Consider the following 21,742-nt stretch of genomic DNA (forward strand, 5'->3'; position numbering starts at 1 on the left):
TTTCTGTTTCGCTCTATCTGTTATAACTCCTGTTTGTGGAAAGTCCCAGACTGTTTATCAGTTGGACCAACTGCAGAGAGCCTCTGCCTCTTTCCTGCTCCTCCTCTCTTCTCTATTTTTAAAAATCAAAAGTAATTATGGTACGCTGTCACACTGGTCTCTCCTCACTCCTCTCTCCTCTCCCTCACCTGTCAGTGTTAATGTCCTGTAGTGTCCAGTCAGTGTTAATGCACTGTAGTGTTCAGTCAATCAGTGTTCAGGTACTGTAGTGTCCAGTCAGTCAGTCAGTGTTAATGTGCTGCATTGTCCAGTCAGTCAGTATTAATGTACTTTAATGTACAGTCAGTCAGTGTTAATATGTGCAGTCAGATGGTTAGTGTAAATATAAGATACGCCTAATCCAACCCTTCCTCACTAACTACTCGACTCAGGTGCTCGTCCAGTCACTGGTCCTCTCCCGCCTGTACTACTGCAACTCCCTCCTGGCCGGCCTGCCTGCATCTACTACACGCTGCTCCAGCTCATCCAGAACTCTGCGGCTCGTCTGGTATTCTCTCTGCCCCGATTCGCACACGCTACTCCACTGCTCCGCTCCCTCCACTGGCTCCCGATACCGGCACGCATTCAGTTCAAGACACTGACCCTCACCTACTGCCGTCTCGACCACACTGTACTGAGTTACCTTCAGACCCTGACCTCTCCGTACATCCCGTCCAGACCTCTCCTGTCTTCCTGTGCCAGATGATTAACTCTGCTTCCTCTCCACTGCCCTTGCTCCAGAGCTCCTTTTCATCCCTGGCCCCTAAGTGTAGGAACGACCTTCCCACTGAAGTCAGGGCAGCAGAGTCTCTGACCTCCTTCCGGTGATAACTCAAGACACATCTTTTCAGACTGTAACTGTAATTTACTGTAACTGTAATTGTGTGGCTCAGCTCTCCTGTAAAATTGCACTTTTTGTAACGTTTTCCTCATACTGCTTGCTTTTACATTGTTAGTACTTGTGTTATTGGATTTCCACTATACCCCCTTCCCCTTAGCTCTTAACTATGACTGTACAACTTGTCTGTACTTACTAGCTATTACAATCTAGGACGTAGGACTTATTTTGATGTATTTTGTATGAACTGTATACACCGATCAGCCATAACATTATGACCACTGACAGGTGAAGTGAATAACACTGATAATCTCGTTATCATGGCACCTGTCAGTGGGTGGGATATATTAGGCAGCAAGTGAACATTTTGTCCTCAAAGTTGATGTGTTAGAAGCAGGAAAAATGGGCAAGCATAAGGATCTGAGGGACTTTGATAAGGGCCAAATTGTAATGTCTAGACGACTGGGTCAGAGCATCTCTTAAACTGCAGCTCTTGTGGGGTGTTCCTGGTCTGCAGTGGTCAGTACCTATCAAAAGTGGTCCAAGGAAGGAAAAACAGTGAACCAGCGACAGGGTCATGGGCGGCCAAGGCTCATTGATGCACGTGGGGAGCGAAGGCTGGCCCGTGTGGTTCGATCCAATAGACAAGCTACTGGAGTTCAAATTGCTGAAAAAGTTAATGCTGGTTCTGATAGAAAGGTGTCAGAACACACAGTGCATCGCAGTTTGTTGCGTATGGGGCTGCGTAGCCGCAGACCAGTCAGGGTGCCCATGCTGACCCCTGTCCACTGCCGAAAGCGCCTACAATGGGCACGTGAGCATCAGAACTGGACCACGGAGCAATGGAAGAAGGTGGCCTGGTCTAATTAATCACGAGTTCAAGGTCTTGACTTGGCCTCCAAATTCCCCAGATCTCAATCCAATCGAGCATCTGTGGGATGTGCTGGACAAACAAGTCCGATCCATGGAGGCCCCACCTCGCAACTTACAGGATTTAAAGGAACTGCTGCTAACGTCTTGGTGCCAGATACCACAGCACACCTTCAGAGGTCTAGTGGAGTCCATGCCTCGAAGGGTCAGGGCTGTTTTGGCAGCAATATTAGGCAGGTGGTCGTAATGTTATGGCTGATCGGTGTATTTTCCTATGCACTTTTTTGAACTTGTAACTGTATTATATTATGAACTGTACTGTATTACTGCACTTTTGTAATGCTCTTATATTTTGTAAGTCATTGAGGATAAGGGCATCTCCTATTAAACAATCAAATAAATAAATAATCATGCTGCTTGCTTTTACATTGCTAGTATTTTGTTGTTTATTGTAATTTCCCCTCTGCCCCCTTTCCTTTAGCTCTTACCTGACTTCAGCATATCTTGTACTTATTGGCTATTAAAATCTCGGATGTAGGACTTTTATTTTGTATTAAACTATATTTTCCCAATGCACTTCTGAAACCTGTAATTGTATTATGTCTGATCTGTAATTTTATACTGTATTATTGCACTTTTGTTTCGCCTTGAATAAGGGTGTCTGCCAAGAAATAATAATAATAATAATAATAATAATAATAATAATAATAATAATAATAATAATCATCTGATATTAGCTCTCCCCTCACCGTCCTCATCTCCCATCTCAATCTAAAAAAACCATCTTATTGCCGGGATCTCTGGTGGTTTCCTGCAAGTCACCTGCCTTCGCTGGCACTACACCAGACTGGCACAAAGCCACTGGCAACCTGAGGCACACCTGTACTGTGCTGTATCCCTCACGGGCACACTTGGCCAAATCTGTACTGGACTGAGAAATTGTGATATTTTTACATTTAAATAATAAACTGTAAGTTTTGTTAGTAGTTAACCTTACTTTTCATCATAAATAACACCAACAAATCAAACACTGCAAAAACAGAATATGGGAGAATAAAGGAAAAAATAAAAATATGCATGTTCTATGCATGGTATATTAACAATTTCACACACAAATAGAAAAATGTGCATGTTCTGTACATTAGAAAAAATTATAAGATAGTGTTAAGTGGTGACCTAGCTAATATTATCATGCTACACACGTTTGGTACTGTCAGGCTCACAAGCAGCAGGTTATAGTGCAAGAAGCTCAGTTTTTTTTTTAAATACATTTAAAAATGCCCTCAAAAGTGTAACTAATTTACTGCGTCTGTTTAAAGTATTGCATTACGGATTATAGCCAAACACAATGTTGGATTTTGAATAGTTTTATAAATACTATGTATAGTTTCAACCAACATTGTTATTTATCCTTAACATTTACCCAAGGTGCGTTTTTCACTGTGATCTGAGCTTGATCGTCATTTGCAGACATTTGCTTGCTGATATCCAGTCAACATCTTCAGCAAATATTTAATGTTTTTATTTTATTTTAATTGTGATTGTGAATTTTGAAAAGCAATTTCATTCACTTTTCAGTAAAAATGCACCATAGTACACTGTAATCTTCAGTCATGATAAGAATAATCACTAACCAAAACCATGGATACTCAAATGCTGCACAGCTTTCAAAAACACTGTGATTCAGGGTTTTAGTAAAACACACTTGTGTTGGTTTATAAGCCCTATGTTTCTCAATGGGTGAGTTTTTCTTTCACCACGGTGCTCAGTAGTGTGCGCACTGCACCGCTTCACATGACAATGACAGTGGAGTCCGAAGCTTCCAGCGGAAAACTAAACACGATAACTGTTAAAAAAGTATGGCAAATAAATATATAATGACTGTAAAACCAAATAAACATGCATTTATTTTTTGTCAGATGTCTTGACGAAGGATTTTATGGTAATTTGAAAAAAATATTTAGCCAATAGTTTGAGAAAATGCATTATAAAAGCTTACCAATATTTCTGTAAAAGGCCAATATCAGACAATATCAGTGCGCTGATATATCTGGATCCATTACAGTGGATCAGTATAACTTCTAAACAGACTCATGAGAGGGGATTATCTCAATTTAAAAATATTTTCAGGGAGATTCGTAAACAGGATTCGGTGGTTTTGACGGCCTGGGCTGTGTTTATTGTTACTTTCAGTTTCTCTTTAATTTAAGCTGTGGTTGTTTATCTGCAGCAGTGGTTTTGTTAGGTTGTTTTACACTGTTGTAAACAAACACACACATACGGATAGGCATAAGCACACATTCATAGTCACATGCACATACAGTCATACATGGAAGTCCCAAAAACTTATGATTAACGGGGGCGTTAATTTGTCAACCAGGGGAACAAACAATTCAGTAGAGGAGGGCACTTTCTGTGAGGCAGGGACCTTCGCCCTTTTCACACCCCCAATGCATGTTCCTGTTCATATATTCAAAAACAAATTCATACTCTCCCACACAAAAATATACTAACACCATACTCACACTAAGTTAGATGTACAAAAAGACAAATACTCGGTCACAGACTCGTCAGGCCAAGGAGAAAGAGACGCACACATACACACATTTCCCAGTGTTGTACATCTTGGGGGGGGGGCAAGGGGAAGAGTCCACCTGTATCATACATGCTTTTGCAATACTTATATAAACTTCATTCCAATAAAGATGGTTTTGAATTTACAATTTCAGTGCCTGTGAGTTGTCCTCAACTGAAAAGTCTGAGGTTGTTTGTCTAGGAGTAAAATCCCTTTATCACACTGCCAGAGAGAGGTGGAGAGAGAGGGGGACATGGCTTTGAGCTATTTAAAGAAATTAAAGCTATTCTGTACATTGAAAAGATCTATTCAATCAAACCTGAAATTAAGGGTGAGAAAGACTTGGCACTCCACACTGTAAACACATTCCCCAAAAACAATAACAATTCCACAGAACACCATCTACAAAGACACATTTTAATTGTGATAGTCATCTTCCCTTCCACTGCTGCCAGGGGTGACAAGTCTGTGTCAAAGGAAACCACCCCTAAAAATGGAGCAAGGAATGAGGAAGGGGTTAAAAAAAAACCAATCCTTGCAAAAAAAAAACAACACATGACAATATTTGTAGTCCTACAGCTCAGGCCACTTCCTGTGCAGCAGTAGTGGGGGGCGGTGGGGGGGCTGTGGTGGTGTGCTGCATCGTGATCTGCTCCGGTCCCCCTGTGCCCCTCTTCCGTGGGCGTTTGGGTTCCCCCCGGGCCAATGGTGTGCCCCTCTGGGGGAGGTTGAGGGTGTCCCTCTTCTCCACACGCCTGAGCTGCTTCTTCTTCATTCGCTTGATCTTCGCTGGGTTCCGGATCTGACGGAGAGAGAGGGTGGGAAAGAGCAAGAGTATTAGAAAAAACAGGCAGAACAGTGAAATAGAAGACGCTGACTTTGATACACAGCCAGTCAAATACAGACAGACAGACACTAATAGTCAGCAGAAGACACAGACAGATAAGAGAATATTATTCAGATACAGACTGACCGACACACACAAATTGATTCACAAACACTCAGTTAAAATTAAGGCATTCCAATTGTTTAATATAAGGCTGGGCGATATGACTTAAAAATAATATCTCAATATTTTTAGAAGTTTGGGCGATACACTGTATATCTCGATATTTCTTGTTCTTATCCAATCAAGCTACAAAATAAGACCAAAGACATTCAAACAAAAAGTATTTCGTTAATCATTAAATATGCAAAACTAACAAATACTACATGCAGGCTGTCATGGTAAATATATGCAGAATGCAACACATTACAGCGCAAGTGGTGTGTAATTACTATTACGTGTGCTATGTTATGGGATTATATATATATATATATATATATATATATATATATATGACACACATACATACATATACACATGATTTACTGTCACATAACAACAATAACACAAGTAATAGTAATCCTGCAACACATGCGCTGTAAAGGGTACAGATTCAGGTACAGTGAGGGAAAAAAGTATTTGATCCCCTGCTGATTTTGTACGTTTGCCCACTGACAAAGAAATGATCAGTCTATAATTTTAATGGTAGGTGTATTTTAACAGTGAGAGACAGAATAACAACAAAAAAATCCAGAAAAACACATTTCAAAAAAGTTATAAATTGATTTGCATGTTAATGAGGGAAATAAGTATTTGATCCCCTATCAATCAGCAAGATTTCTGGCTCCCAGGTGTCTTTTATACAGGTAACGAGCTGAGATTAGGAGCACTCTCTTAAAGGGAGTGCTCCTAATCTCAGCTCGTTACCTGTATAAAAGACACCTGTCCACAGAAGCAATCAATCAATCAGATTCCAAACTCTCCACCATGGCCAAGACCAAAGAGCTGTCCAAGGATGTCAGGGACAAGATTGTAGACCTACACAAGGCTGGAATGGGCTACAAGACCATCGCCAAGCAGCTTGGTGAAAAGGTGACAACAGTTGGTGTGATTATTCGCAAATGGAAGAAACACAAAATAACTGTCAGTCTCCCTCGGTCTGGGGCTCCATGCAAGATCTCACCTCGTGGAGTTTCAATGATCATGAGAACGGTGAGGAATCAGCCCAGAACTACATGGGAGGATCTTGTTAATGATCTCAAGGCAGCTGGGACCATAGTCACCAAGAAAACAATTGGTAACACACTACGCCGTGAAGGCCTGAAATCCTGCAGCGCCCGCAAGGTCCCCCTGCTCAAGAAAGCACATGTACAGGCCCGTCTGAAGTTTGCCAATGAACATCTGAATGATTCAGAGGAGAACTGGGTGAAAGTGGTCTCAGATGAGACCAAAATCGAGCTCTTTGGCATCAACTCAACTCGCCGTGTTTGGAGGAGGAGGAATGACCCCAAGAAAACCATCCCCACCGTCAAACATGGAGGTGGAAACATTATGGTTTGGGGGTGTTTTTCTGCTAAGGGGACAGGACAACTGCACCGCATCAAAGGGATGATGGACGGGGCCATGTACCGTCAAATCTTGGGTGAGAACCTCCTTCCCTCAGCCAGGGCATTGAAAATGGGTCGTGGATGGGTATTCCAGCATGACAATGACCCAAAACACACAGCCAAGGCAACAAAGGAGTGGCTCAAGAAGAAGCACATTAAGGTCCTGGAGTGGCCTAGCCAGTCTCCAGACCTTAATCCCATAGAAAATCTGTGGAGGGAGCTGAAGGTTCGAGTTGCCAAACTCAAAGAGGAGTGGGACAAAATCCCTCCTGACATGTGTGCAAACCTGGTGGCCAACTACAAGAAACATCTGACCTCTGTGATTGCCAACAAGGGTTTTGCCACCAAGTACTAAGTCGAAGGGGTCAAATACTTATTTCCCTCATTAACATGCAAATCAATTTATAACTTTTTTGAAATGCATTTTTCTGGATTATTTTGTTGTTATTCTGTCTCTCACTGTTAAAATACACCTACCATTAAAATTATAGACTGATCATTTCTTTGTCAGTGTGCAAACGTACAAAATCAGCAGGGGATCAAATACTTTTTTCCCTCACTGTAGCTTTACCACATCCAGGTTTATAGTGGCGCGTTAACATCTGCTAGAGAGAGACATTACTGACTGTCGCGTTTCGATTCTACTTACAAGTACAGCACGTTGTTAATACAAAATAGTTATATTATTATTATTATTATTATTATTATTAATAATAATAATAATAATAATAATAATAATAATACTAAAAACTGTTGTACCACTTCAACATCTAAGGAAACTTTCTGCATCTGTTTGCATTGCTTTGCAATTAATTAAAATGCAAACAAACTAGTATTCTTTAATTTTTATACAAATTATATCCGTCTAAATTAGCTGGGGTTGGGCGTGCGATCGCGTATTGTCGGGTTTTGAGGGTGATCAGTGCCAAAATTAAGATGAACGTGATTATGAACATGAAGATGATGATGAACATGAAGATGATTATTACTATGATTATGAAGATGATTATGAAGACGAACATGAAGAGGATTATGAACGTGAACATGAAGATGATTATGAGCTCTGGATAGGACGATACGCGCACTGGTCCCGCCCACCAGCTCTGATTGACAGAGTTCAATCTTTTGTCACATCGAAAAAAGAAATACAAGAGACGCTACGAAATGTAGAAGCGCATTGAGAAATGTGAATAGCAAAGAGACAAACGGGAAATAAATATATACATGTTGAAATAAATCAACAAATAAATAGACAAATAAAATATACCTAAAAAACATCATCCATACATCATAATTTGGACCCAACAAATACCACTGATGAAGATGCAGATGCAGACTGTCCGCTTTTACAATGTTGCCATAGAAAGTAGTCGGCAGTCAGACGCAGAGCGATGGCGGACAGACGTGTTTCAATGGAAGTTAAAACTGAATAGTTTCCATATTGTGTTTCGTTTGTTTTTATTCGGGAAAATTTACAGAGACACATCTACTCGCTCACACGGTATCTATACATAAAGGGAGATGTTAGATTAAGTCCTAGATTTTACTCTATTGCAATAATTTTAGGCTTTATACAATGTATTGTGGAGCTATAGTACACATACATAAAGATATAGGAAGGCTATATTCATAACGTAAGGACACAGCGGGGACTCGAACCCCGGTCTCCCGCGTCACAATGCAGATTCACCGCAGCGCCATAGCGAGGCTCCAGAGTACTGGTTAAACCGCACGACTGTGAGACTGGAATTTTTTGGGTCCGAATTATGATGTATGGATGATGTTTAGGTATATTTATTTATTTATTCGTCTATTTATTTGTTGATTTATTTCAACATGTATTTATACATTCATTAGTTTCAACATGTATATATTTATTTCCCGTTTGTCTCTTTGCTATTCACATTTCTCAATGCGCTTCTACATTTCGTAGCGTCTCTTGTATTTTTTTTTTTTCGATGTGACAAAAGATTGAACTCTGTCAATCAGAGCTGGTGGGCGGGACCAGTGCGCGTATCGTCCTATCCAGAGCTCATAATCATCTTCATGTTCACGTTCATAATCCTCTTCATGTTCGTCTTCGTAATCATGTTAATAATCATCTTCATGTTCATAATCACGTTCATCTTAATTTTGGCACTGATCACCCTCCATAGTCGGAGGTGCTGCTTGCAGTTCGAGTTCAGCCCGGCAAAAAGAGCGGGCGGACCATGTGCGCTTGCGCATTAAAGTATATCTTGGTTACTGTGGTTATTGTGTGTCAGGTCACTCTCTCCATGTCTGTTTGCGTTTCTGACGGACATTTCTTGCCGCATCCGACACGTGTGGAAGAACGCAAACCGTCCAAATGACGAAAAATACTGCCGTAAAGAGTGGGATTTGCGACACCACGATGTAAACGATAGAGCATAATATGAAACGATAGACGTTTTTCTATCATACGATATATATCGTCATATCGCGCAGTCCTAGTTTAATATAAGGGGGGTTATGGGATGTATTAAGCCCAAATCACTGGAGAAAACTGGTTCTTATCAGACCCCGTTCTTCTGATTATGTGTTGAACTGTAGCACAGTAAAGCCTGATTTATGCTTCTGCAACAATACGCATAAACATCTTTGCATAGTGACAGAGAGAGCAGGTTTCTGGGCCGACTCACAGACCTCCAAAATCTAAAAACCGTACATATCTGCGGTCCTGTATGCCAAACAAACGCTGATTGTTTGAGCAGGGAGATTCTGAGAGCCACTACCAATCACTCAGCTGTGCTTATTGGCGAGTTGTGGGTCGACTGGTGTACAATGTATGGCTGTAGGCACTGCAGCAGGTCAGAAAAAGTATGTGGTGACATAAAAAAAGTATTTAAAATACATCTCCTCTTCCACGAAACACATTTGTTGCACTAACAAACTGTACTCCCTCTCATCTGGCCTAGCCACGTGCAGAGATCTCACAAAACTATGGGGCAGTTTGGGTCATGCATAATTTTGTGCACACAATTTTGTCCTACGAAATGCCCATTTTGTGCATACAATTAGTATTTTGTTGTACAAATTATTTCGTACTTAGTAATTTTGTAGATGAAATGTAAAACGTACTTTGCCTTCTGTGGATGGAATGAACAGCTGAGTATGCATTATGTCCATGAAATGATGTAAGGAAAAATACATTTTGTGCACAAAATATAAAAGTTGCATTAAATGTTGTGGTCGAAATGAAAACCCTCTTTCACCATTTCATACACTAAATTAATTACAGATAATATATATACAGAATACAATTATGTATGACACACCAGAGAAAACGGGTTTATGTTTCTGTGTTTCTTCTACGTTTTCTGTAGATTCTGAGTTGGTAAAAGCGACACTGCCCACTATGCACGAGTTAACATTATGTGCATGTATGTTGGCAGACACCTATGCGAACATCTGCATATGACAACCACACATGTTCGCAGAGACACAGACACAGAAGCATAAAGGGGCTTTCACACTGGGCACAGTGTGGCAGCACAGCATGGCAGACCCCTTTGATTGCAATGGAGATGGGATAGCGCCCTGGCAGAGGGGCGGAGTCAAGAAGCAGCAAAGCGGAGAGGTGCACAAGAGAAACAATTTTCAACTTTTGTCACACTGCACAGTGACGTAGACAGCCATCAGCCAATTGGAGAAAAGTACGAAGCTCAGTGGAGATACAGAAATTAAAATGGAGGAGAAACAGATCAGCGATTATTTTAATATTTATACGATAACTGTCAATACAATGAAAGAAGCCAATATAGTCTAAAAAGTGATGGGATGTTGAGCAGCAGGTTGATAAGGAAGCTTTTCAGGATCGCAGTTTGCCTCCATTATGAAAGAGTTCAAAAACTTTAGCTTGATATTATAATGTAGGCAATATATTAAAATAACAAAAGTATGATGTAGCCGCAAATGTTTTGTTATAAGAGACAGAGCTGTGGCTAAATTGTACACATCATTAACTTCAATCATTTCTGGTTGTAATTTGTAGTGCATCCTTCTGTGGATTGTGCAACAGCACTGCTGTGGTCCAGCTAAGATGTGTGTGATATGCAATAGATTGTGGACTGGCAGATTAAAGCTAAATTAATATAAACAGCATAATATCAATATTAATGTATGACGATTACTTATTTGACCATATCCAGCAAATTACACAAAATTCGCATATATATTAATGATGTCTATAAATATCTATTATAAACACACATTAGCATGGTTATATTGAGTAATTTTAGGTTACTGTGCGAGGGATTATGATAGTGGTATTGGAGATGGAGTTTAAAAATATTGATGTAGGTCTGTGTATTTATTTTGTGTGAAATAAAGGTTAAGCTCTTCTCCCTGATGTAATTGAATGGTAAATGCTTGGCAATCAAATGTCATAAAGCTTTTGATATAACAAGAGCCCACTGACTGCCCTGCTGCGTCCACTGCGCGTTCAGTGTGAAAGGGGCTCCGCAAGTGAGTGACATGCTCCGCACAAAGACCGTGAGACAGTGACCTTGTTTACACAGATAGACAGAAAAGATGGAAAGATGTACAGTTCTTCACACACAAAGACAGACAAACACACAGACTCACCACTTGCACTATCTCAGCTTTCCTCTCATTCTCCAGCCTTCGCTTCAGAGTCTCTTCTCTTCTCATCCTCTTCTCCTGAGAAAGGGAGACAAATCAGTAATGATATGGCATTAGTGTACTGTAGTCAGTCAGCATATATAAACAGTATTAGACCACTGTCTCCCTCCCCGCCTTCGTACTTCTCTCTCTCTCTTCTTGTCATCCTGTAGCTGTCTGGCCAGCCCCTTCACCCTCTCCTTCTCTCTCCTCCCTTCCATCTTCCTCTCCCATGAAGAACACAAGGGCTTGTCTCTGAGGAGAGCGGAGAACCTGAGAGAGAGGGATAGAGAGAAATATATAAATACTAATGATAATAACAAGAATAAATAATAACAGGGTCTATGTCCTTGGTGTGACCACGTTAAAAGTGTGCCAGAAGAAGTTGTGCAGCAGTATAATTACTTTTTTTATCTTTCTTTATGAAAAATAAACATTTGAGGCTGATACTGATATTTATAAGAAGGGTAACCAATGACTGATCTTTTTAAGGAAATTAAGACATGAATATTAGTTATTCTTCCCATATCAAGTCTGACCTCAATGATTTGCTGGTTTGGGAAGTTAAATGTCTAGAACAAAAATAAGATTGAGAACAGATTACTGGTGTCTCTTTGCACAATCTTTCACATTAGAAGACTCGGGCTATTTTACCAGCCTGTCCATGCAGAGATGCAGCTGATCCCATCAGGGCGCAGGTTTAGCTTTCCTCGGTGTGGGACTATAGGTTCAGGAAATTTGTCCTTTCAGCTGATAAATAAATTATGAATAATACCTGAGCACATGTATTGCGTGTGCTCGGTTATCTGTATCGATTGTGAACCTTTTTCAATCGCATTTAGGATGCATGATGCTCGTGTTGATGGTGATGCGTGTTATTTATCGGCCGTATTTGTTGAATTGTACTGTTATGTTTTAAGCGATTGAACTTGTATGGGCTCTTCTGTTTTTAATGTTCTTAATGTTTTTGTATTGCTAATGTCTGCAACACAATTTCCCCCTTCGGTCATTCAATCTGTCCGTCACTGTTCATATATCAGTCGGCCTGTCCTTTCTGGTCCTAGCTCGTTATGCTTCAAACTTCAGCCTATCTATCCATCCGTCCGTCCAACCGTGTATTCATGTCTGTAACAGCTGTCTCTCGGTCTCTCACCTCTGTTTGTTACGGTCCTTCCACACCCGTCCGGATTTGGGTTTCCCCAGCGGCACCACTGCAGTCCGGTTGGGCTCCTGCCTTGATGTTGTGTCCGTCTTCTTCTTCTTCTTCATCTTCGATCCCGGGATACTTTGACCAACCTCTGCCGCCGCATCCTCCTCCTCCGAAGCGGCCAGATTCTCCTTCTCGCTGAGCCCGTCCGCACCCGAACCGGAGTCCCCCGCCGGGACAGAAGGCAGAGCTTCGGCCGGATCCGTGTTCCGGGTCTCCCCTGCTCCTGGCCTCTCTCCCGAGATGGAGCCCTCCTCTCCCCCTCGCTCCGGGCTCGGTTCGCCTCTGTTCTCCTTCGCCGAGGGCGCACTCTCTGCTGCCCCAGCCACCCTTACCGACCTCCGGGGGGCACGACTGGGTGTCCTGCCCGGCGTGGAACTTTGAGAAGAGGCAGGGGGTACTACTCGAGCCCGCAGGCTTCTCCCCATCCAGGCCCCAACCGCCGCGTCCACCTCTACTGATACCGCAGGGTCTTGCGGTTCGGCCCTAGTACTTGGCCGGCGCCGAGACATTGTTCGGCCCAAAAGAGTCCGGTGGTGGTAGTGTGTTTCGGTGAGTCAGTGTTATGTATACGAACAGAACCGAGCAGGCTGCTTCTCTACACCGACTCTGATCTAGATTTCAATCCGCTGCCCCTCAGTGCATCACACACGTGTTTGTGAAACTCGCTTCCTGCTTCCACGCGTGTGGACCAGCGATATGTGTGGACCCGTGAGGAGCGCACAGCGCGATGGCGACCCCTCCTGGCGGGAGTTGGACTACACTGGACTGTGGTGGGCTGTGGTATCCTAGACCTTCTTACATCCTCTTTTCTTTTTGCTGAAGATTGATAGATATATGTCGATCTAGTAGAAAAGACAGTATGTTGTGTTCCTCTTGATGTTTTACAAAACAGAACTACAACTCCCACAATACCCCGCGACGGGCCCATATTCCTTCCAGGTGTCGTATTCTTTCCGTGGCAACCGGAAGAGGGGTTTATCTGGGGATTTAAAACTAGACGGGCGGATCGGGTAAGATCATAACAACAATAGCGCACAAATAAAGACGAAAATGAACATAATCTCGACTAAGCGACTGCAAGACACAAGTCATAGCGCGGCCGGTGGGGTGGGGTTGCGTCCTGATTGGTTGATTCTGATGATCTGTAAAGCTGATTTGCCGGTCAAATAGACACTATCTGTATGTGACCGCCGCACGCCAATAACGACCCATTAACTGCTGTTGTTATTTTGTTACTATTGATGTTAACGAGCGCACAGACTCCGTGTAACTAGACGTTACTAATGCGGTACTAATGGTAGCAAGAGTCATCGCATTAGTGCTGTGCTAATCTGCCGTGACTTGCTATTGTACTATACCATGTATGTAGTCCCCGACCCCAAATCAGTGTTAATGCGCTGTAGTGTCCAGTCACTCAGTCAGTGTTAATGCGCTGTAGTGTCCAGTCAGTCAGTGTTAATATACTACAGTGTCCAGTCAGTCAGTGAGTGTTAATGTACTGTAGTGTCCAGTCAGTCAGTCAGTGTTAATGTACTGTAGTGTCCAGTCAGTCAGTGTTAATGTACTGTAGTGTCCAGTCAGTCAGTGTGTACTATACAGTATTAACCCTCTCTCTCTCTCAGGTCAGTGATGGTGGACAACCGCTTCGCCACAGCCCTGGTCATCGGCTCGGTCCTCAGCCTGCTCTCCAGCGTCTATCTGTCCGTCGCCGTGGGAACCGATGCCTGGTACGAGTACCGCAGCCCTCCTGCCTTCCCCTCCACAGATGGCACCGGGGTCGCCAATGGCAATGGCAATGGCAATGGCAATGGCAACGCCTCGGAACTCCGCACGCTGCGGGACGACTTCCTGGGAGGGGGCGAGTTCGACGAGAAGATGGACAGCGATGCTCTCTACCGGCTAAACGGCACGCTGGGACTGTGGAGGAGGTGTATCGTTGTTCCGACGGACCAGCACTGGTACAGAGCGCCAGGTGAGAGAGAGAGGGGGTTAATACAGTACAGTACATTAACACTGATTGACTGGACACTACAGTACTTTTACACTGCACCGAGACCGAGAACACAGTTTGTCTTTTTATGTACAATGGATTAACCTCATCCCTCTCTCTCCCCCGTCTCTCTCTCAGATCCTAAGCTGGTGACAGAGTGTGTGAGTTTCTCTCTGCAGAATCAGTTCACTCCTCGGTACAGAGAACCAGGCAACCACAATAGTGAGGAGGACATACTGAGGACCTGTGAGTGAGAGACAGAGACAGCGTGTGTGTGAGTGAGTTTGAGTGTGAGTCAGAGTGTGGGTCTCCACACTATATAAACCCTTTTCTCCTCTCCATCTCCTTCCCCCTCTTGCTCCACCCCCCCCCCCCCTCTCTCTCTCTCTCAGACCTGTGGCGCTGTCAATTCTTGCTGCCCCTGGTCAGTCTGTGCCTGGTGCTGCTGGGTGCAGTGATCGGGCTGTGTGCGTGTGCCTGCCACAACCTATACCCCACTGTTGCCACCGGGGCCCTACACCTACTGGCAGGTATGTTTCTCTGCCTCTCTATTTCTCTGAGTGTGTCTCTGTCTCTCTGAGTGTGTCTCTATCTGTGTCTCCGTCTGTCTCTGTCTCTCTGAGTGCGCCACTATCTGTATCTGTCTCACTGTTTGTGTCTCTCTATGTCTCTTTGAGTGTGTCTCTGTGTCTCTGTCTCTGTGTACTGTACTGTAATAGTGGTTTAACAATTAACAGTGTAAAATGTCCAGTCTGCACAACACTAACTCCCTTCTCTCCTCTTCCCATCTGCCCTCACCCCCTCTCTCACTCCTCCCCACCCCAGCGGTGTGTACTCTGGGCAGTGTGTGCTGCTTCGTGCTGGGGGTGTGGCGTCTGCAGGACCTGTCACCCCTCCCTCACGGAGTGGGGGGTGCGGTGGGCTGGTCGCTGTGCCTGGCAGCTGTATCCTGCCCCCTGCAGGCCATGGCAGGGGCCCTGCTGGTGTGGGCAGCCCGGACCAACCGCAAGGAGTACTGCAGAATGAGGGCCTACAGAGTGGCATAGAGAGAGGGAGAGGGAGAGGGGGGGAGAGGAGGGTGGATGCAGGAGAGAGGGAAGGAGAGAAAGGTGAGAGCAGGAGAGAGAGAGGTGGGGGGCAGGGAAGGGATGAGGGGGAGAGAGAAGGCAGTAAAGAGAGGAGGAGAGAGAAGGAGAGAGGGGACGTAGTGACTTGATTAATCAATCTATAATTTCAATATCAGCAGCACTGTCATTGTTAATATTATTATTATTATTATAGATTGTTGTTATTGTTTTTGTTCTGATGTCATTTCCGATCAAGTTGTGAACAAGAGCGCTTTTAAACCTGTGTGCTTTGGCTAATTTATGCCTGTTTTATTTTTAGTTTTTATTATTATTATTGTGTTAAATATGGTTTCTTTGGAACATTTGTTTTAGGTATTTGTTGTGTTTTATCATTTGTATGATTGTTATTATTATGGCCAGATGGTCTGTTTGCTGGTAGGGGAGGTGTGGGGTCTCTTGGCTCAGTTCAGACAGGGCAGGAAACTGTGCCCAATTCCTTCCCTGCTTGGCCTGGGGCCTATGATGTCATCAGAGCTTGCGCAGGAGATGCTCATTGAGTGTTTCTAGTGTCGAGTTGCGCATTGATCCGCTGCCCTGTCGTTTCAATAGCCCTGTCTGTCCAACAGGAGACCTTGCAGAACCACATCTCTCCTCTTTAAACAGCATGTTCTTTTGTAAAAACCACAGCAAGGGTTCCCTGGGGCTGCTGCCACTTTGCACAGCGCAGCTTTATAGGGGGCGCTGCTGGCTTTCTGATGTCTGATCTCTTATTTTTTAGTGCTCCTCTGTCCTCCAATCCGCTCATTGTACAACCTGTTTTATACTGGTATTAACCTGGAACTGTGAGCGTGTGTGTATTTGACAGACATAGAGAGATAGCATCAGCATGAGTGTGTGCGTGTGTGTGTGTGAGATAATCTCTTGCATGCTCTCTGTGTGTTAGAGAGAGCATGACTGTGCAAGTGATTGTTGTGTGTGTGTGTGTGTGTGTGTGACAGAGAGAGAGAGATAGCGTGCAAGAGATTGTGTGTGTGAGAGAGAGTCTGTGTTCATCTTCACACTAAACCACACATGCTCTGTGTCTGTCTTTCAACTATAAACCACTACTTTTATTTTTTTACTGTTATTATTTGTACAATGACAGTGGAGTACAGTGCCAATATCTGTATTCACATATTAATAAATACATATAAAATTCTGCAATACTGTATTATATAAATTAATGTATTTACTTCTACTATATATTGTGAGTATGTGTTAGAGAGTCTGTGAAAGACAGCAGAGAGAAACTAATAAATTAGACTTGTTTAATTATATTATTAATTTTTCTAAATTTCTTAGCAGACACCCTTAGCCAGGGTGACTTACAATTGTTACATTATATCACATTATGTTTTACCCATTTATACAGCTGGGCATTTACTGGAGCAATCTAGGTCCAGTCCCTTGCTCAAGAGTACAACAGCAGTAACCACAACTCCACACTGCTGCCCCATACAGTTATAGTCTCCATTTATCCTCCTCTCTGTTTCCCACCATTTCCCTTTCTCACTCCCTCTGTACAGACATAGGGGGCAGCAGCACAGTCTCTTTCTGTGCCAGTGTGACTGCAATGTTTTTCTCGTAGTATGCTCCCTCGTTCACAAACACTGGGTACAGCGGTGTCTCCCCCTCATAAGGCAATGTCTCGCCCCCAGCCAGAGTCAGGAAGAGGGGATCTCCCGGGGAAAGGAGGCAGAAGTCACGATCCTGCAGAGAGAGGGGTAGGGGATTAGGGGAGGTGAGCCAGAGTGCAGTAGTGTCTAGTCACTGTGTACTTTAGTCAGTTGATCTGTTTCTCTGTTAACTATTGACTGACATATGTATTCCTCTCTTCCTCTCCCTCCTACCTCCTCTCGCTCCAACATTCTCTTGCTCTCTCTGTTACTCACCTGTAGCTGGGGATGTACTGCTGCAGTGATTTGGTGGGTGTGGGGGTCACGGGGGTAATCCAAAGTGCACACTTTTCTGTACACCTCGACCCCCCCGCCCCTGAACACTGTGCCTGAGGAAGAGGGAGGGAGAGAGAAAGACAGTAGTTGAATATGTTAATATGTATTACACTATGAGTGATTAACTAGTGAACTGACTGATACACTGTCACTGATTGACTAATACACTGACTGCCTCTCTCTGCCTCTCTGTACCTGTGTTGAAGAGCTCTATGTAGTCCAGTGTGTGGGTTACTGCCTGCTTCATCTGGAAGAACAGATCAGCTCTCAGAACTCCCTGTGGCTGAGGACCCATCTCCATTGCTGAGAGAGACATTGAGAGAGACGTAAATACAAATGCATGGACTGCCTGACTGGAAGCTGCAGTACATTAGCACTGCACTGAGAGAGACTGACTGGACACTACAGTACAGATGGAGAGTGGGACACAAACACGCAGAGAGACACAGACAGTACTGCTCTTACCAAAGCCATGCTTAGCCATAGACTCCAGAGAGTAGGACCCTTCCTCTCCCTCCTCAAACACCAGGTACCGCACTGACGCTGACGGCATCTGTTCCTGAAAGGTCACGGAGGGTAGAGAAGGGACAGAGAGAGGGGTGTTAATAACAGGGACCTGAGGGGTGGAAAATAATTGTTTTTATTATTATGGAGAGAGAGATTGAAAAGGGGAATAAAGGGAGAGGGGGTGGAGAGGCAGGAAAGATGGAGAGAGAGACAGGTTTGGATGGGGCAGCTTGGCGTGTGATTGCTCGTGCCTGTAGGTAACGGTACAGGTGCAGGCAGATCCAGTCCCTGGTCGAGTAGCCGATCAAGCACAGCCCCATGTTGGTTGTTGTGTTGTGCAGATCACAGATAACATCCACCGCCCCTGGGCCCCCCTTCGGACCCAGGGCCCGGTTCAGCTCCTGAGCCCGACGCAATTCATATGGGCTGTCTGCAGAGAGAGGGGTGCTGAGAGAGGCAGAGAGAGGAAGAGAGAGACTGATTGATACACTGATTGATTTACTCTGACTATATCAGTGAGTGACCCACACACTGGAAAACACAGAGCACCGGTAAAGAGAGAGACTGTCCGTTATCTGTGTCTCTCCGTCTTCATGCAGTGCAGTCTCTGACCTGAGGGAGGCACTGGTGAAGCAGCGGTTGAGGTCAGCTTCTGTGTAGCGTCTTCGTGCCTCTGTGGCACGCGGGTTCGAGAGAATCGTCTGTGCTGTGAACGTGGTCCTCTTCAGACAAGGCGCCCCACCCTGCACCAGATACACCCCCCCCATCTCATCACCATGTGTGCCCCCAGAAACTACCACCCTGGAGAGGGGGGGCAGGAGGACTTGGGAGGATGAGGAGGTGTCCATGGCAACAGTGGCTGAAAGGGATGGAGTGGTAAGGGGAGAGAGAGAGGGTCACATTGGTGCTGTGTTGTGCTGTCTCTGTAGTGTGGTGCTGTGCAGGGGTGGAAAGTAACGAATTACAACTACTCTCATTCCTGTAATTGAGTAGCTTTTTCTTGTACTTGTTCTTTTTTGAGTATTTTTCAAATTTGGTAATTTTACTTTTACTTAAGTATGTTTTGAATGAAGTATTGTACTGAAGGCATTCGTTACAGAGTACAAATTTTGTAGGCTGTCATGGAAAAAAAGTGTGTGATAGACAGACAAATGGACCAATAACTGAAGAAACAATGCATTCAATGCATTCAAATTTGCCCACAGCACTCAACAGGCCAATCACAGTGTGTGTCTGATGGTTATGGCTTGTCAGTTAATTAATCAAAGTTTTAAGTCAGTCCTCCAGTCCAGCAGCAGTGATTTCTACCGATTTCTACAGCAGTTTACACAATTTATTATGCAAAAATAATTGTATTATTGTTTTTCTTGTTTATGTATATGCTCTCGTTTTGATACACAATTGAAGAATCGCAGGTGATGTAGTTCGTCTGTTTGACCTCTGACCGGCTCAGCGAGTTTCTAATTGTCCTTTTGAATCATGACAACTCCAGAACTGTTCATGCAAATCTACAACTACCAAAGTCCATTAAAGTGTGTTGCATAAGCCGTTACTGTTAATTTACTGATAATACACTGTTATTGTTGACCTCCTGGCTGGCAGTGTTAAAATAATTGTTCGATTTTTAAAGAAAAAGGTTATTAATTTGGAGACAAGTGTGTGAAGAAAAATAAGAAATAAAATCTAAAATTTAACTGAATCGAAAATGTGTGGAATCGTTACACCATATTAGTGAGCAAATATTTGAAGAGCTTTGTGGCAAAATGTGATGAAAGTCAATTTCACACATAATTAAAGATATTGCTATGGATATACTCCTAGAGGGTACCCTTTTCACATAGTATACACAGTTTAATCTAAAATGAGTTATGTCTTGTAATCCCAATGCTAAAAACTGTTTTATTTTATTTTTCAAAACGCAACATTTGACATTCCTGATTTATATAAAAACGCAATATATCCATTTTAGCCAATCAGCATCACCCTCGTTTTCAAAATAGCACTGATCTCTGAAACAGTGACCTTCACACGATCACAATGAATACATCAATCAGCAATGTTGACAAAATATCAGACAATATCACACATTATAAACCCGTACTTAATAGCAATATGCTCTTTGGAAAGAGATGTTTCCGTAAAATACAGCCTACTATCCTGACAAGTGATGTCCGTCACAATTAACTAACAATAAATTTATATCAACATTTGTTAGTGTTCTAGGTAAGTTAGCAAGATGGCAAGAGGAAAGGCAACCTAAGTGACTGTGAAAGAGGGTTCATTATTGGGGCACGAATGGCAGCAGCTTCAGTCACAGACACTCAACTGGCTCGTGTTCTCGACAAGTGGGTGAGTGCATGTGTGGGACACCAGGAGAACGGTACAGGCCTGACTGCTTGACCCCTACAGTGAGGGGGTCCGGAGGTTCTGTTATGCTGTGGAGGGCATTTTCCAGGCATGTTTTTGGTCCACTTGTCCTCTTAGAGGGAAGGGTCACTGCAAATCATTACAAAGTTATGATCACCTTTATCCTATGGTGAAACATTTCTATCTTGATGGGAGTGGTCTCTTCCTGGATGACAATTCCCCATCCACAGGGCACGAGGGCTCACTGAAGGGTCTGATGAGTATGAAAATGATGTGAATCATATGCTATGGCCTTCACAGACACCAGATCTCAACCCAGTTGAACATCTATGGGAGATTTTGGACCGATGTGTTAGATGCCACCATCGTCAAAACCCCAATTGAGGGACTATCTTTTGGAAGAATGGTGTTCATCCCTCCAGTAGAGTTCAGAGACTCGTAGAATCTGTGCCAAGAGCATTGAAGTTGTTCTGGCCGCTCGTGGTGCCCAACACCTTACTGACACACTGCATGTTGGTTTTTATATATTTTAGAGTTAGTGTTTGCTTGGAGATCATGTGACAATGCTTTGATAAAATTAACTAAGTAACTTGTACTCTGAGTACTTTTTAAATTAGCTGCTTTTTAGTTTTACTTGAGTTGTTTTTTATACCAGTACTTTTACTTCTACTTGATTAAAATGTTATCAAAGTAACAGTACTTCTACTTGAATAGGATTTTTCAGTATTCTTTCCACCTCTGGTGCTGTGTTGTCTCTGTAGTGCGGTGTTGTGCTGTGTTTTGCTGTGTTGTCTCTAGTGTTGTGTCTATAGTATGGTGTTGCTTTGTAGTTTTAATATGTAATTGAACGTTAAAGTCTTACCTGTCCTGAAGTCGGGTGCAGTTGTCTCTCTGGCTCACTCACTTTTCTTGTTTCTCTCGCAGTCTCTGTCGCTGTCCCCTTCACTCTGTCTCCTGCATAATTGTGTCTCCCTGTCCCCTCCTCTCTCTCCTATCTATCTCTCTTCTTCCCTTCCTACTTTTCCCTGACACCTCCCCCTTGCTTTCTCCCTCTTTCTTTCTCTTCGTCATTCACTAGAGCTCTAATTCTAGTTTGCATGCAGCTATGCATAGAAAACAGCACACCATCTCTCTCTCGATCTCTCATAAACAAGTTTAACTACCTTCTTATAATTCACCACACCCCTAGCCCTTTCCTCCCTCCTTCACTCTCT

The 21,742-nt window shown here is 43.4% G+C and overlaps 3 protein-coding genes across 4 annotated transcripts; 1 reads left to right on the forward strand and 2 right to left on the reverse strand.

Annotated features, from left to right (window-relative positions):
• Positions 1–4,720: 4,720 nt before the first annotated feature.
• Positions 4,721–13,313, reverse strand: ccdc86 (coiled-coil domain containing 86). Its single transcript, XM_066718513.1, has 4 exons — positions 12,550–13,313; positions 11,540–11,669; positions 11,361–11,435; positions 4,721–5,124 (listed from the first exon to the last, which is right to left on the reverse strand). The coding sequence occupies exons 1-4, from the start codon at positions 13,113–13,115 to the stop codon at positions 4,903–4,905; spliced, it is 993 nt and encodes a 330-aa protein (XP_066574610.1). The 5' UTR covers positions 13,116–13,313; the 3' UTR covers positions 4,721–4,902.
• A 93-nt stretch (positions 13,314–13,406) lies between these two features.
• On the forward strand, positions 13,407–16,866 carry LOC136764446 (claudin domain-containing protein 1). The gene is made up of 5 exons (XM_066718514.1): positions 13,407–13,616; positions 14,229–14,578; positions 14,735–14,842; positions 14,989–15,126; positions 15,422–16,866. Exons 1-5 carry the CDS (start codon positions 13,483–13,485, stop codon positions 15,640–15,642), a joined length of 951 nt encoding a protein of 316 aa, XP_066574611.1. The 5' UTR covers positions 13,407–13,482; the 3' UTR covers positions 15,643–16,866.
• Positions 16,867–16,956: 90 nt separating this feature from the next.
• LOC136764447 (N-acyl-aromatic-L-amino acid amidohydrolase (carboxylate-forming) A) lies at positions 16,957–21,742 on the reverse strand. Of its 2 annotated transcripts, XM_066718516.1 has the most exons (8): positions 21,391–21,742; positions 20,686–20,781; positions 18,774–19,020; positions 18,413–18,608; positions 18,120–18,213; positions 17,850–17,957; positions 17,595–17,707; positions 16,957–17,412 (listed from the first exon to the last, which is right to left on the reverse strand). In XM_066718516.1, exons 3-8 carry the CDS (start codon positions 19,007–19,009, stop codon positions 17,212–17,214), a joined length of 948 nt encoding a protein of 315 aa, XP_066574613.1. In that variant the 5' UTR covers positions 19,010–19,020; positions 20,686–20,781; positions 21,391–21,742; the 3' UTR covers positions 16,957–17,211. The 2 variants fall into 2 exon arrangements, with proteins under 2 accessions (XP_066574613.1, XP_066574612.1); XM_066718515.1 differs by lacking the exon at positions 20,686–20,781 and having other exon boundaries at positions 21,391–21,741.

This window comes from Amia ocellicauda, chromosome 12 (genome assembly GCF_036373705.1).
Source record: "Amia ocellicauda isolate fAmiCal2 chromosome 12, fAmiCal2.hap1, whole genome shotgun sequence".
NCBI lineage: Eukaryota > Metazoa > Chordata > Actinopteri > Amiiformes > Amiidae > Amia > Amia ocellicauda.